This window comes from Lynx canadensis, chromosome A2 (genome assembly GCF_007474595.2).
Source record: "Lynx canadensis isolate LIC74 chromosome A2, mLynCan4.pri.v2, whole genome shotgun sequence".
Lineage (NCBI taxonomy): Eukaryota > Metazoa > Chordata > Mammalia > Carnivora > Felidae > Lynx > Lynx canadensis.
The window spans coordinates 123,647,690-123,665,274 of record NC_044304.2 but is presented as its reverse complement, the minus strand read 5'-3'; the positions used below and the strand labels follow the sequence as shown (position 1 = coordinate 123,665,274).

At 36.3% G+C, this 17,585-nt stretch overlaps 1 protein-coding gene across 1 annotated transcript in view; it reads right to left on the bottom strand.

Annotated features, from left to right (window-relative positions):
* BBS9 (Bardet-Biedl syndrome 9) overlaps positions 1-17,585 on the bottom strand; it is a 456,168-nt gene that overhangs the window by 335,376 nt on the left and 103,207 nt on the right. Inside the window, exon 6 of the mRNA XM_032592426.1 lies at positions 5,454-5,628. Within this exon, the coding sequence (XP_032448317.1) occupies positions 5,454-5,628 (175 nt within the window). The remainder of the gene's footprint in view (positions 1-5,453; positions 5,629-17,585) is intronic.

Here is a 17,585-nt window from a genome sequence, read left to right as displayed (position 1 = left end):
GAGCATCTTTTCATGTGCCTGTTGGCCATCTGGATGTCTTCTTTAGAGAAGTGTCTATTCATGTTTTCTGCCCATTTCTTCACTGGATTATTTGTTTTTTGGGTGTGGAGTTTGGTGAGCTCTTTATAGATTTTGGATACTAGCCCTTTGTCCGATATGTCATTTGCAAATATCTTTTCCCATTCCGTTGGTTGCCTTTTAGTTTTGTTGATGGTTTCCTTTGCTGTGCAGAAGCTTTTTGTCTTCATGAGGTCCCAATAGTTCATTTTTGCTTTTAATTCCCTTGCCTTTGGGGATGTGTCAAGTAAGAAATTGCTGCGGCTAAGGTCACAGAGGTCTTTTCCTGCTTTCTCCTCTAGTGTTTTGATGGTTTCCTGTCTCACATTCAGGTCCTTTATCCATTTTGAGTTTATTTTTGTGAATGGTGTAAGAAAGTGGTCTAATTTCATTCTTCTGCATGTTGCTGCCCAGTTCTCCCAGCACCATTTATTAAAGAGACTGTCTTTTTTCCATTGGATATTCATTCCTGCTTTGTCAAAGATGAGTTGGCCATACTTTTGTGGGTCTAGTTCTGTCGTTTCTATTCTCTTCCATTGGTCTAACTACAAGTACATTTTAAAACACTTATCTAAAGCCTCTCATCTACTTAGCAATGTACTAGGTACATGTAGGAGTGTGGCGAAAGATGTGTAGCAAAGAGAAGGAGAGAAAATAAAGTTCATCATAGGTATACTTCTTCAGGGAACCTCCCTCCACTGAACTCCTACTGAGAGGTCCCACCTCTAGGCCTCCTCAGTATCCTATGCACAGCTCACTAGAGCCTCTATCACAGTAAATTCAGTTGATTGACTTGCCACCTCCCACACTTGCTTGCATACTGTTTGAAGACAAGAGAGAGCTCTTATCTGACTCTGCATTTCTGGTAGTTGGCATAGTGTTTGACACAAAGAAGCCTCTTGAAAAATATTTGCTGAATGAATAATTGAATAAATGAACTAACTTATTCAGTCAGTGAACAGATGTTTAAGATAGATTCTGCTCTCAGGAATCTGATAAAGCAAGACATACTCTGGAATATTTCAGCAGAATACAAGAAGGCAATATATGGTATTTGGCAAAAATCAGTGTTTTTGGCAATAATATATCAAGGAGGTGAAAAAAATGAGGATAACTGAACCAGTTAACTTTAAAAGTCGCTTCCAAATCTGAATGTCCACATCAATGAAGGAAAAATGTGACCAGATCATACAGATCACTGAATGTCAAGATATGAAGCTTTCAATTTTTTAATGGGAAACAAAACTTATCTTAAAGAGGTATTTTAAAAGGGTAGATTATGAGAAGGATCCTTCCAAGTCTAGATCAGAAGAAAATCAGAAATCCAAGTGAGGAAATAAAGGCCTGAATGCCCATGGAAATGGGAAGCAAAGGCTGAATACAAAAGGGAAAAAAGTAGAAGCATGAGGATTTACTGACTAAATAACTCTGACAAGTAAAGGAAAGAAAAAGAGATAATCCAAAAAGACAATCCAAAATTTAGACAAACATTGCTAAGAGAATGGTGGTACCTAAGCCCCTTCCACCCCCCTTAAAAAGCAAACAATTCTCTCACTTCAAAAGAAAAACAATGCTCAAAGTGTATTCTTGAATTAGAATCACCGAGAGTAAGTGTTTGCAGTGATGATTCCTGGGTCTTATCTCCAAAACTACTAAATCAAAATTGAGTGTACTGGCAATTGTGAATCTATAAACATACATTTTGTAACAGGCTGACCACGTGATCCTCATGCAGACTAAAGTTTGAGATTCACAGCCTTCATTATTCCTATCTGAATATAATTGAGCTTGCTTTAAAGTAATTAAATATCAGTATCAAAAGTGAAAACAAATTATGTCTTATAAGCCTTTCATATTAACTGATTACATTCTATTAACTGAGTATAAATAGATGAAGCCTCAAAAGAACAAACCTACAGTTTTCATACTTCCTCCAATCCTAAATTGCACCAGTGATTATCATTTAATTTAATCTATTAAACTTGAAAGCATATATAAATGTGATATACTATTTAACATTATAAATCCTCTTAATTGTCATCATTTCACAATAATCACATATCCCATGCATTTTTGCCATTATAAAAGATCCACATAATGGATATGGTGTGCATTTTTAGTCCTAGATGGAGATAGACTTAATAGATTGGTATGTTGGTAAATTACCATAGTTCAAAGAGAGTGAGCTTCTTTGAGATTAAACTTACACATTAAGGAAACCTACACATTGCTTCCTCATCCAGTCACTCCTGGAGTTATTACCAAATGAATTCCTAGGCACATATTTCAAAGACTAAGTCATGGAGCATTCAAATCTTTGTATTGTGACCCCAGCATAGCACTGCCAGTATCCCTACTTGGCAGGAGTTGAGGCAGAGACCTGGGTGGAAAACTGAAAAGCAGATCTCCTCAATATTGCTTAAGCTCTGGCAGGCTTGAATGAATTATACAGATATTTTTCTCAACCTCTCAAAATAAGTATATTTTATTTCTTACCAGTAGCAATGCCACAATTCATTCGTCCCCTTTGGACAAGAGCCATAGAAGTTAAAGAAGGAATATAATATAATGATATACTACCTCCATCAGTTAACTTCTGCTTAGTCACAAACATTTGCTTATGTTCAGAGTTTTGAATCTAAGAAATCTTGACAATAATTCACAAAAGGTAGATTGCCACTTATGAACAGGATAGTACATTAACTTGCTATTTGCACAATATTGAAACATGTAGACAAAAATTTATAGCTGTTGCCTGATGAATTTATATTTTCTTCCCTCCTTGGGAAAAATCATGCAACCAAAAATAATAAAATGAAAATCTATAATGAAGTGTTGCCTAGATGTTAAGTTCTAAATATTGCCATCAGTACGATAACAACAATAAAGTTAGTGAAGATACCATAATCCTCCAAGTCTGTTTCTTTTCCCAGCATGAATTTGTACTTTCTTTTCCTTATTCTCCCTTCCAACAAAAAACACACCCTCCAAAAACTCAAAATCTTGATTTTCATTGAAATTTAGCTGGTAGAGGAGACAAAAGTCTCTCTCCAACACAGTTCCCCCAAATCAGTAAGAATTTCTAGCAAAAACGATCATTGGTTTTCATACGGTCATTTTCGTACTTCATTTCTACTATGAATTATTCTTTTAAAAATATTCATAATAACACTTGTATTTCTTGCCAGTATTCTTTCTATGTCACATATTTTTTATAAAAATCATTCCATATACGCATCTTTGTATCTGGCTTTTTTCACTCATACTGTACCCTATTATTTTTAATTCAGGGATAGTCACAACAATTAATCAGCATTTTCTATGGGGTGGCAACTTGACATACATCAATCCTTTTAACAAGCTTGTCAAAATAGCCATTATTCCCACAACTTCATGGGCAATTAATCTTTGACAAAGCAGAAAAGAATGTCCAATGGGAAAAAGTCTCTTCAACAAATAGTGTTGGGAAAACTAGAGAGTGACATGCAAAAGAAACTGGGCCACTTTCTTACATCATACATAGAAATAAATTCAAAAGGGACTAAAGACCTAAATGTGAGGACTGAGACCATAAAAATTCTAGAAGAGAACAAAGGCAGTAACCTTTTTGACATCAGCTGTAGCAACTTCTTTTTAGATATGTCTCCTGAGGCAAAGGAAACAATAGCAAAAGTCAACTATTGGGACTACATCAAAATAAAAAGCTTCTGCACAGCAAAGGAAACGATCAACAAACTAAAGGGCAACCTACAAAACGGATGAAGGTATTTGCAAATAACATATACGATAGGCTTAGTATCCAAAATATATAAAGAACTTATAAAACTCAACCTTCAAAAAAACAAATAATCCAATTACAAAATGAGAAGATGTGAACAGACATTTCTCCACAGAATACCTACAGATGGCCAACAGACATGTGAAAAGATATTCATCATCACTTACCATCAGGGAAATGCAAATCAAAACTACAATGAAATATCACCTCACATCTATCAAAATGGCTAAAATCAACAACACAATAAACAAAAGGTGTTGACAAGGATGTGGAGCAAAAGGTACCCTCTTGCACTGTTGGTGGGAATGCCAACTGGAGCAGCCACTCTGGAAAACAGTATGGAGGTTTCTCAAAAAGTCAAAAAAAATTTATAAAGGTTAAAAATAGAACTATGCTATGATCCAGCAATCATACTACTGGATATTTACTCAAAGAATACAAAGACACTAATGCAAAGGGATACATACACCCTATGTTTATAGCAGAATCATTTACAATATACAAGATATCGAAGCAGCCCAAGTGTTCATCTTTTGATGAATGAATAAAAAAGATACAGTATGTATATATGTATGTGTGTGTGTGTGTGTGTGTGTATAGAGAGAGATGTACAATGGAATATTATTCAGCCATTAAAAAGAATGGAATAGGGCGCCTGAGTGGCGCAGTCGGTTAAGCGTCCGACTTCAGCCAGGTCACGATCTCGCGGTCCGTGAGTTCGAGCCCCGCGTCGGGCTCTGCACTGATGGCTCAGAGCCTGGAGCCTGTTTCCGATTCTGTGTCTCCCTCTCTCTCTGCCCCTCCCCCGTTCATGCTCTGTCTCTCTCTGTCCCAAAAATAAATAAACGTTGAAAAAAAAAATTTTTTTTTAAAATAATAAAAAATAAAAAATAAAAAATAAAAAATAAAATAAAATAAAAGAACGGAATCTTGCCATTTGCAATGGCATGGATGGAGCTAAAGAGTAAAATGCTAAGTGAAATAAGTCAGAGAAAGACAAAATACCATATAACTTCACTCATATGCAGAATTTAAGAAACAAAACAAATGAGCAGAGGGAAAAAAGAGAGAGACAAATCAAGAAACAGGCTCTTAATTACAGAGAACAAACTGATGGTTACCAGAGGGGAATGAGGTTGGGGGACAGGTTAAATAGGTGATGGGGATTAAGGAGTACACTTGTGATGAGCACTGGGTGATGCACGAATTGATGAATCACTATATTATATACCTGAAACTAATATAATACTGTATGTTAACCACCTGGAATTGTAAGAAAAACTTTAAAAGCCAAAATAAATAAATAAATAAATAAATACCCATTATTATCCCTTTTACAGCCAGGATAAGGACACTGACCATCAAACAGCTGCTCATAGCAAAATGAGGATTCCAGTTCAGGTTGACCTCTCTCCAAATCCTTTATCAATCTCTACACTATACTGCCTTTCAAATATTTTACAACATATAAATGATATCCTCTAAATCACCACAATTACAATTTTATCAAAGAAATTAGTCTTTTTTTAATATTCAGCTTTTTGTAAAAAAAAAAAAAATTAATCAGCAATATACACACCAAAAGTCATGATTCCAAAGATTCAACATCCAAACTTACTTGTAACTTTCCACTTGTCGACAGGAAGAGACAGTAATGAAGGAATCAGTACGAGAACTGTAAGCAAGAGGGCCAGGTAAAAGAGAACCAGGGAGAAATCTCCCAAAAGCATAGCTTTCCTGTTCAAACACCATCAGCATCCCGTCCATAGACTGGATACAAATTAAATCTCGACCTAAAGAAAAATTAGAGGAAATTAGGTGACCTTTTTATAATGGTTTTCATTCATCACTATCCATCACAAATATGTCATAGTTAATTTATCCCCAGGGTCAATACAAGCAGCTTAAATTTTAAATTACAAACTGATAAAGCTATCAGATTACTATATATCAGTATATATACATTTCCCAATTTTTAAATTATTCAGATGTCTATAATTTTAAGTATACTTATTTTCATTTACTATAATGCTAAAATCTCTAGCTCAAGATAGATAACCTCTAAGAAAAATCATGACCCTTGTAAGATATCATTTTTTCCAAAATCAGAAATAAAACTGTTCAGCAGAGGCTACTTCTCTTCTTCATAGGTCAATCTCATACTTTCAAATGACTTACACATCAGTTAAACACAACAGACCAAATCCACAGACATGTATTAGGCACTAGTTGTACACAAATCACAGTGTTAACTACTAATAGAAATGAAAAATACTAATATTGAAAAATACCATTCACTGATTGAATTGTTTCCTGCCCTAGAAACAGACAAAACATCTATAAAATACATATCAAATAACTCAAAAAAGACTAACAGTCTGGGCTCAGTCTGGGCTCCGAGTAGGAGCAATTACTAGCCCTATCCATCTGAAAAAGAGAAATGTCGTATTATAAGGTATTAGGAGTTATTAAATGGATTTAATATACTTTGGTATTGCTCAGTCATTTGCCAAAAAAAAAAAAAAAAACTTGTGCCAGAGATGCTGTTTCCTCTAGTAGCCATTCTTTTGATACCTGAATTATCACTAGACACATGGTCATGCAGCACACAAGCTTACTTTCCTATTTCAGATACAAGCCTCTTATAGATATAATTATATGGTTATGTTCTTGCCAGTGAGATAGGAGCAGAGGTGATAAGTACAACATCCAGATATGCCCTTAAAAGGACTGAGTATACACTTCTCTCTGCTGTTCCCAGCATGACGGTGGGGCTGGAATAGCTATCTTGGCCTCACAGAAAGAAGCCACATATTGAAGATAACAGACTCCTCCCCCTCCCAACCCCCACTACAGCCCTGGACCACTTTATCTCCTTATCTTTCTTATTTCTTGTTTAAACCATCATTAATTTTGCATCTTTGTTAATGCATTCAAATGTCTGTATTGTAAATAACACAGAACTTACCTGAACCTAAAGATCCATCAGCATTGCTGACTCTTAAAATTTAGTTTCATTTGATTGGATCCTGGTACCAAAAAACAACCAGGTATAGAAGACATTGGAACAACTGGGGAAATTGGAATATGACCACATGTTAAAAAAAAAATTAGGCTGTTAAGTTCCTTAAGTGTGATCATGGTATTATGATTATGAAAGAGAACGTTCTTTTTTGGGAGATACATGCTATAATATTTATGAGTGAAGTAGCACAAGATCTGTACCTTACTTTTAAGTGGTTCGTTAGAAAACATCTGTGTGCGTATACACATGCATATATACATTGACAACTATTGACTCTAGATGGTGGAAATATGGTGTTCATGTTACTTTTTCTGGAATTCAAATTTCTTCACAATAAAAATATAGACAAACAAAATACAGCATTTAAATATATACCTTTTGTATATAAATGCACTTTCTTAACAATCAGAGAGGGAACTGAACATTAGTGAATTGAGTGGGACCGGGGAGGAGAACAATAAATTTAATCTTAATAAGTCAAGAATCAGAGAGACAAAAAAAAAAAAGGAATCAAAGAGACAAAAGAAATCCAATCAATAAAAAATTTATGCAATGACTCTGACCTTTGATGGCGAATATTACTGTAACCAAAATGTATTCTTGATGTCTGTATTATTAAAGAATATGAGGTCAGAGTATGTGTATTTCCAAGTAGAAGTGCCAACAAAATTTGAATTCATTTCAGTATGTTGAATGTCACTGAACTACAAATCTTCAGACTCCCAAAGACCTAAAAGAAGTGGTCCTTATAATGTGGGTTCCAAGACCACCAGCATCAGCATCATCTTGGAAATGCAAATTTTAGGGCTCCTCTCTAGCTCTACTAAATCAAAAACTCTAGTGATAGGGTCCAGCAATTCTAGGTTTTACCAAGCCCTAGAGGCTATCTGATGCATGCTAAAGTTTGACAACCACTGCCTTAGCATGGTAAAACAAAGAGCTAGAGCTTGAAAAAAACTTGAGACCCAGAGAAAACTTGGCTCCTTAGCATGGCACTATATGAAGTCTTATTTCCTGAAATTCTAGCAATATAGAAGAGAGTGTTTATACTGCAATGTCCACATGGGCTGCCTCCAGAGTCAGATAATCTGGGCTTTGAGTCTAACTCCACCAATTATTAGCTGTGGGCTCCCGGCTCAGTCTCCCTATCTGCAAGATGGCACACCTACCTTAGTTAGCTTTTGTGAGAATTAAATGAAGTAATGGATGAAAACTAAATCCAGCAGGTGGCAAATACTCCATCACATTATAACTTTATAAGTATTTTCTAAGTCTCATACTACATGTGTATTAATGTTTAACTACCTGCTGATTCCCACATACATCATAATGGTGTATGGTTCCTTGATTTTGCTTATATTATGACCTTTCCCAAAAAAATTCTTACATTTATTCTCCTGGTGTAATGAACATCTGCTGGCAGCCTCTTGGTCATCCATTCTCCTCTCTTCCTATCTCTAGTCATGAGATATGAAGAAGACTGACTATATTCTAAGCTTGACAATAGGCCCTGGCTTACCAATTAGTGTCTCACTAATCACAGTGATTGGTTCAGGGATAGGTATAATTTACAGCTAAAATTAACTTTCTGGGTTTAGCTAGAACTAGAGAAAAACGTACTCTTCCCCCTGAGGAATATGTGAGGAAGATAAAAGTCTCAAACCACAGAGGTCATTTGGCTTTTGCAAAGGAACAATTAAGAGAAGGCCATGGAAGACATGTTTGAGCCACAGTATCAGGTCTCACTTGGAGCCAAACCTACCTGGGAACATTTCAGGGAATAAATTCCATAAATACTGAAGCCACCTTGAGCCACTCTGTCCCTGAATCAAGTCAATCAACCCATTTGTCCTCTGAGAGACATCACAACATTAGGCTCATCTCTTTCCCCCTCAACCACCCTCCACGTGTGATCCCATCCTCACCTCCATCTTACAACTAATAATCAATTGAAATGATCTGTTTTTGTGTTTCTTGTTCACCCTAAACTAAACGCAAAGGCAGGAGCCATGTCTTACTCATCTTTGTAAATCCAACAGCGATAAAATGCCTGGCACATAACAGATGCACTAATAAATGTCTCTTAAACTGAAGTAAGCTAGGCAAAATAATTTATTCATCTAAAGTTCAGATTGGCTGAGATTTTATTCTATGTGTTTCACATACTGCATTTGAAGTATGTGAAAAATGCTTTATTTATTACAATCCTGGCTGCTGATATTTAGAAAAATGTAGGGATCAATCCAAAACATTACTCAAAAATAAATAAATAAATCCTTCAAATCGCTGCTTTGGAAGCCACTTCAGAATACATACCAAAGGCTCCCCTTACAGATAATGGGAACAGAAAGAACAGTCCAGAGAAGCCATGAAAGTTTTGTAGTTCTGATAAAACACAGCCAACAGGAAGCCTTCATAAAACCGATAGGATTTCAGGAGCTATTTAAATGACCTAGCCCTGAACTGTACTCAAAGAGTCCTTACCACATGCTCAGTATTCTATTAGGAGCTGTAAGAAATATAGAACAACAGGAATAAAAATTACTATTGACATTTACTGAGCACCTGTTCTATTCCTTCCTTTGTACTAAACATTTACCCAGCAAATTAGCTATAATCTTTAATAACTCCAAATGGCGAACAACAGTCCCATTTGACAAGAGAAGACTGAAAACCACAGAGCTTAAATAATTTGCCTCAGGGGCGCCTGGGTGGCGCAGTCGGTTAAGCGTCCGACTTCAGCCAGGTCACGATCTCGCGGTCCGTGAGTTCGAGCCCCGCGTCGGGCTCTGGGCTGATGGCTCAGAGCCTGGAGCCTGTTTCCGATTCTGTGTCTCCCTCTCTCTCTGCCCATCCCCCGTTCATGCTCTGTCTCTCTCTGTCCCAAAAATAAATAAACGTTGAAAAAAAAAAATTTAATAAAAAAAAAATAATTTGCCTCATGCCAAAGAGTGAGAAAATGACAGAGCTAGGACTCAAATGAAATCTCACTCTGTTATATCTTACATGTTCCCGAGGAGGCTCCATTATACCACACTAGATCCATTTTAAAAATTAACATAAGCTAACATATAAAATCGAAGTGATGTGAAACAGACTAAGTACTACAGACCATCAAAGAGCTTCATTACAGTGAACAGTCTGAGAAAGATTTCATGAGGTAGGATGTATCCCTAGACTGAGAAGGATAGGGATAATGAAGAGCATTCAAAGGTATGAGTAGAGAAAGTTTTGGGGAGGGGAAAGGAACATACTAGAAGAAGATGCAGAAGCAATTAGACTTGACCTAGTGCAATGCAACAAGTTTTACCAACAGGGCATGAAACATAAAAGCAAGCAGTAGATTGAAAAGATGACAATATCTTAATGATGCTTCCTCAAAAATGATGACTTAACTATACAGAGAAAAATAAAATAGCTTTTAAAGTTGAAATAATTAGGAAGGTTGGAGATTTCATCAGAATTTAAAATCTGGATATTTATCCTATTGATCTTTAACCATGATGAGAAAAAACTAACCATTGTGATTTCAAACCTTATTTGCGAGATCTGGGAAAGAGTTGAGAAAGGACTTAGCAAAATCATTTTGAAAGGGTATTAAAAATCATTGTCTTTTCATTTTCAAAGGCAAAGAAAAATTTCGTGTCTGTGGGGATGGGGAGATGGAGGCACGAAAGTTCTATTATGGCAGCCTTGCAAAATGAACACAATAAATACTGTGTTTCATTTCCTGGTGTTAAAATATCATGTAGCCAAGGCTTTAACATGATGCACAAACATGTTGAACTGACTGTTTAATTAACAGTTTTCTCTACTAAATTATAATCTATTCATTAAAGTGGTGTGTAGCACTGTGTGTGCATGCATGCGTGCATGTGTGTGTGTCCCCATGCTCACAAGTTCTTTTTACCATACATGACCCAGAGCACTTTCCATCATTCACTATTATAGCAACAAGGGCCCCATGGTGGGCAGTCCTGAACACCATTTCCTCCATTTCTCTGCTGTCTTTTTCTTCCTGTGGAATCTACACAGCAAAGTAGAATGGCATACATAAAAGAAGACTACCATTACTCAGCATGCTATACGTTTTCTGAATCTCTCTATGCTCATATTTCTTTTACACATTGAGTAAAAATACAAGTGAAGAAATGCAAACGTGACCTGTGGCCAAGCATATATTGCACTTCAGTGTGCAGCTGTCAAAAATACTTGGTCTTTCTCCAAGCCTGAAAAACACATGAAAAACAGCTGTATAGGTAGTCAAAAAGGCAGACAGGAAACATCAAGAGACTGATACATAAGAACAGAAGAGTCCAACAGTCTGTGGAACTTCCGCTTGCTCCTTTTACACATGCACACACGGAAAAATTTTTGTTGTTGTTGTTACAGAAAAACTGAAACACTAACTCATTAATCTTTATTGCAAACCTAACTCAAAAATCATACAACATGCTTGCTATGAGCAAGGACATAAAAATGTTAAGGGTAGAATTTCAACAGATACTGACCTAAAAACAAATGGTGGATGCATTTCTAGGGCTTGCAGGATTTAAAAAAAAAAATTTTTAATGTTTATTTTTGAGACAGAGAGAGACAGAGTATGAGCAGGGGAGAGGCAGAAAGAGAGGGAGACACAGAATCTGAAGCAGGCTCCAGGCTCTGAGATGTCAGCACAGCACCCGACATGAGGCTCGAACCCACGAACTGTGAGATCATGACCTGAGCTGAAGTCAGACACTCAGCCGACTGAGCCACCCAGGAGCCCCTAGAGCTTGCAGGATTTTAAATTCACCATTAAATATCATTTTTGTACTTTTTTTTATTTTAACCTGTTTTATTTTTTATTTCTTAAAGCATTTTTGTACTTTTTAATTCATATCATCATATAAATAAAACTACCATAAGTTTGAAATACATGATACTATTTGATTATGCTTAATAACTAATAATTGGCAATTAATTGAATGAAAGAATAGCTAGCTTCTTTCTTATTACCTTCTCCCTCATATTTTTTTATTTGAGCATTCTAAAAGCAATTAGTGTCTGATAATAATGTAATATTCAAGGAGATTCTAAGTTTAAAACCTTAGTTATATATAAATAAATAAAATTTAAAGCCCTAACCAAACAGAGGAAATCAACAAATAGAACACATGTGTTGAGCTAAATAGCTAATATTTTTAAATATGTACCAGGGAAAAATTACACAAATTCTCAACTATTATTCAAGAGTTTCCCCCAGTAAATAACTTCATGAGACTAATTACTTTAAGACTCAAGAAAATAAAAGTTGAGTCTACATACTAACTCTTCCTATGAACTTGCCTTTTGACATTTTAATGTGTCTCATTTTAATAGGTACTTTAATAGCCTTACAAAGACCACTAGTGTGTGTTCGACCAAGCTATTTATCACAATTTTCCCCTTAAACTGTGAACAAGTTTAATAACATATTATAACGAAATTACAACCATTCGTTAAATTAGCATTATATGTGATGGATTCAATATGAATGCAATGTTAGAGTTTAAATGAAGGCCCTAAACATTATATTATCACTTGCATAAGATATTGGGTGAATTACTTTGTCCAATGTAATGATCATGAAAGGTCTGATAACATTCTCCAGAACTCACATTCATTGAACAAATTCCACAAACATTCACTGTTACACCTAGTACATGCTAGGAGAGCCACAGCTGCCACCCTCAGAAAGGTCAGTGAATATGGGAGTTAGTCAGTTAAATATTATAATTATGTAAGAACAGAGGCGTATCAGACTAAGTTAACAGGCAATGCAACTTGATTAACAGCGTCTGGAAGAATCAAGAAAAGCCTCAAAACAGAGATAACACCTGGGTCTTGCAGGTTGAGAAAGTTTGCCAGACCATCAGAGAAACAAAAGCAGAGAGGGCACACTGCACAGACACATGGATCATAAGAGAACTACCTTGGGAGAGGAGTGAGAACAGTGAACTCTGGGGGAGGGTGTTAAGTGGAGGGAGACTGCTGATGAATACGGCAGGGATGCTCATCAGAACTGATGGCAAAGTCACAACCACAACTTGAGACCAGAGTTGCTGCATCCTTATTTTAGCCCTGAAAGCTCTGCCAGTTTCCTTACTGTAAAGTAGTGGTATGAAAAGATTATATGATGTTGCTATAAGGTAAAATACAATGAAAATATATAGCACCTGATCCTGATAAGCATTCAATAAGTGGTAAGTAAGTAATATTATTGGATTGCCCTCTTCCTTACAGACCAAATCATGTGGAAAAAAAACCTTTAAGCTGAGAGGAAAAAGGTGCTTCAGAGCAAAAAGGGCAAGTTTAATATAAGAAGGAGTACTCAATCGGGAAATTATCCTTTTTGTCAAAGCAAAGGGTCTTTAAGAATTTAAAAACTATGGAAAATCTTTCAAAGCTTAGGTCTGTGTGAACTACTGGCTATTCAAGATGATTTTTTGCCTATTTTAAGTTTACTTTCCCCAAAACAGCAATTTCCCTCACATTAAAATCTCTAAAGAAATGTACTGTGAGTGTGAAGGACTCCTGGGTGGCGCAGTCGGTTGGGCATCCAACTTCAGCTCAGGTCATGGTCTCGTGGTTTGTGAGTTCGAGCCCTGCGTCGGTCTCTGTGCTGACAGCTCAGAGCCTGGAGCCTGTTTCGGATTCTGTGTCTCCCCCTCTCTCTGCCCCTTCCATGCTCATGCTCTGTCTCTCTCTGTCTCTATGTCTCTCAATAACAAATACACGTTAAAAAAAAATTTTTTTTTAAAGGAAAAGAAAAGAAACGTATTATGAGTGTGCCAGAAAGCCCTATCTGGGAATGCACTGTCCCTGCCTCCGCATCCTTCCCCCAACACACACATATCTATAATCTTCCCTCACCTCTTTTATTAATGTTTTATGCAGGATTACCCTGAGTGACATAAGAAAGACAAGACAGATGATGTCATACAGGATGCTTCTTAGCAGCATTCTTTTCTTCTCTCTCATTAAAAAAAAAAAAAAAAAAAAAAACCTTAAAGAATATAATGTTGGGGGTATAAAATTTTTAAGTAACTAGTTTCAAAGTGAGGTAGATGTCTCAAGGTAATTCCTGTCAGTCATGATAGGAAACCAAAAACCAAAAGAAAATACTAACAAACAGAAAACATTTTAAATACCTCTTCATTTTGTACAAATATTCTTCATTTGCAATATTATCCATCCCATAAAGCAATAACCCCAAAAGCTAAACATTTGCTTTTTATATATTGTTAACTGTCTTAATCCTAAAATCATGAGTGTATCCAAAGAAAGAACAAAAAAACTATAGTCTACACTAGAGTCAGTCAAGCCAATTAAATTAGGTTGTGAAAAAAATAACTAAAGGCAAGAAATTCCCAGCTGAGGTTCAGCTTCATCTAAACTCATACAATTTTTAAAAAGTAAATAAAAAAGAATTAGGGATAAAGACAACGGTAACTTTAAATTTCCTGAACTGTCAATTCTTATCACAAAGTTTGATGTGCCATTTAACCATTGTTTGGTCTAATAAATTTCCTTGGATTCTTCTAAAAGAAGCAGCTAAAATACCTTATCTTTAATAAAACTCATAAAAACAAATATACCAAAGCCATCATCTTAATATACATATACAATCATGTTATCAACCCATTCAAAAGCTTCAAAGGTACTCCAGTGTCTCCAGAAATAAGTATAAATTAAAAAGCAGGAAATCCAAAAAACTCTTTAATGTGTCTGCCAAATGAACTTTGACTACTCCCTCTCATCCAGTCCCAACCACCAAACGCTTCAGGTAACATAAGCCTGCCCTAAATGTCCTTATGCATTTGTTAGTGTAGTTCAATTAATCTCAGGTGTCACTCTCTTCCTTAACATCACAAAATCCTTCTACACCTCCTCTATCTCAGGACACATCCCCATCACTTCGAGGCCTTCTCCAATCCCTTCTAGGCATAAATAACCCAGTCTCCCTCTATTCCTCAGTACATTCTGCATCACTCACTATTAGTACTAACAAGATTTTTCCTGGTGATATGGTGAAATTTGGCATCTCTCTCTCCCATATCAAACTTCCATAAACGAAGCATAAAATTCTTGAAGATATTTTACTTTCATTATCTAGTTCACAGTATTGAGACTAATCCCTTATATGTTGGGACCCAAAACATCTGTTCAAATCAACTAAACCATCACAAAATTAAAAACCCATGTCAGACTGTAGTACTAGGTACCAGGATGCCAATGATCCTCAAGAGGGCCAAGATATTTAACAATATCACCGTATTCACAAGAAAACACCTTAAGATCTGGCAGTATGCATTATTTACCACATCTCCCTACCCCAAACAGTCCCTAGTATATAGTACAGCTCAACAGCTCAATAAATATTTGAATGAATGAATGAATGAATGGTGCCAAAGTAAAAATGGTATAGTAAAGGCCCTGAAATAGTTTTAATATGTGACATTTAATCATTGGAATTCTAGGGGCACCTGAGTGGCTCAGTCGGTTAAGCGTCTGACTCTTGGTTTCGGCTCAAGCTGTAATCTCGCAGTTCATGGGGTCGAGCCCCACATCGGGGTCTATGCTGATGTGCGAAGCCTGCTTGGGATTCTCACACTCTCTCCCTCTCTCTGCCCCTCTCCCGTTTGCACACTCTCTTCCTCAAAATAAATAAATATTTAAATAAATAATAATAATTGGAATTCTAAATTATTTTTTTATTTTTTTAGTGTTTATTTATATTGAGAGAGAGAGACAGAGCATGAACAGGGTAGGGGCAGAGAGAGGGAGACACAGAATCTGAAGTAGACTCCAGGCTCTGCACTGTCAGCACAGAGCCCGATGCAGGTCTCAAATTCACAAACTGTGAGATCATGACCTGAGCTGAAATCGGATGCTTGACCAACTGAACCACCCAGGTGCCCCCAGAATTCTAAATTATTTTAGGTCTTAGTACTATGGTAAAAAAATCACAGTACTCATTGTATGTCCAACATTAGATATACTAAGAAATATTGAAGAAAGAGAAAAGGTTAAGGATAACTTAGCTCCTAAGAAAGAGAAACTCTAGGGGTGCCTGGGTGGCTCAGTCAGGCACCTGACTCTTGATTTCAGCTCAGATCATAATCTCACAGTTTTGGGTTCAAGCCCCAAGTCAGACTCTGCACTAATAGTGCACTGTTAGAGCAGAGCCTGCTTGGGATTCTCTCTCTCCCTCTCTCTCCGCCCCTTCCCTGCTTGTGCACACGTGCACATTCTCCCTAAATAAATAAACAAACACACTTTAAAAAAAAAAAAGGAAAACTCTAATGGAAAGGCACAGGAAATAAAGGTAGGGTTGAGAGGACCCCAAAAGGAAAATATGTAAATGAATGTGAAAAACACTCAACCATAGAGAACTGGGGAAGCCCAAAGAGGATACCAAAGGAATAGAATGATCTTTGGATCCATCAGTATTTCATAAATCTCTAACTTCAAAAACATACACAGATTAAGCCCTAAAGTTTTAGTAATTATTAGAATTCTGTGTACAAAGTCTTTTTCTGGGTAATATGAAACAAGGGATTGTTACCAGAGGAAAAGTACCCAAAAAAGGATAGTAAATAGGAGACTCTCTGGCTATTACCTATTCCCAGAGCAGGATTGTATACCATAAAACAACAAATTGGAAAAAGTATCAAATGCAGATTAAAGTATTAATATATAGTGGAAAGAGCAATGATTTTGAACAACAACAACAAAAAAAAATGATAAGGTTTTGGATCCTGACTCTGACACAACCTAGATATGTGGCTTTGACTACTTTGCTTAATTCAGTCTGTTTCTTCAAATGCAAAATAAACCTTATCACAAACCTCTGTACCTCATTGGGTTGCTATGAATATTAAAGGGGACATATGCCAAATACCCAGTTTAGTATCTGGAACATGGTAGGAATTATGCCAGTCTTAATCCCAAAATTTGCATGGTAAAAAATAATAATAATAATTTTTTTAAAAAACTAACTTTCCTTAGTATCTACACTTACTTGTATCTCAGATAGTTTAGCCATTAAGTCTCACTTCCTAGATACAAAAGGGTAGAAAACATCTCAGGGGAAAGTTAGAACAAAAGGTGACCAGGAAGTTGGAAATGGTTCAGTTCAGAAATTCCAATCTCTATTTGTGAAACTACTTGCTAAAAACAGTGATTCCAGGTTCTGGAATTTCACTGATCATCATAGATTGTCAACCTTGTGAACTGCCCAATCAGAAGATATTTTTAAAAACAGAGACTGTTATCACGAACATTTTTCTATTAAGACAATACAGGGGCACCTGGATGGCTCAGTCGGTTAAGCATCCGACTTCAGCTTGCGGTTTGTGAGTTTGAGCCCTGCATCGGGCTCTGTGCTGACAGTGCAGAGCCTGGAGCCTGCTTCAGATTCTGTCTCTCCTCTTCTCTCTGCCCCTCCCCTGCTCATGCTCTGTCTCTGTCTCTCAATAATAATAAATAAACATTAAAAATTTTTTTAAAAAGACAATATAATACAAATAAGTAGGAGGTACAAAATGAGAAAATGTTAGCACTAAGTACAGCCTTTAACTGAGCAATTTTTTTAGCTTTATAAAAAATTTAGTTCATTAGCTATTTTTCTCATTGCCTTAAAATCATTCAAAACTTTAACACAGGATAGTACTTGAGAACGACTATTTTATCCAAGCATTA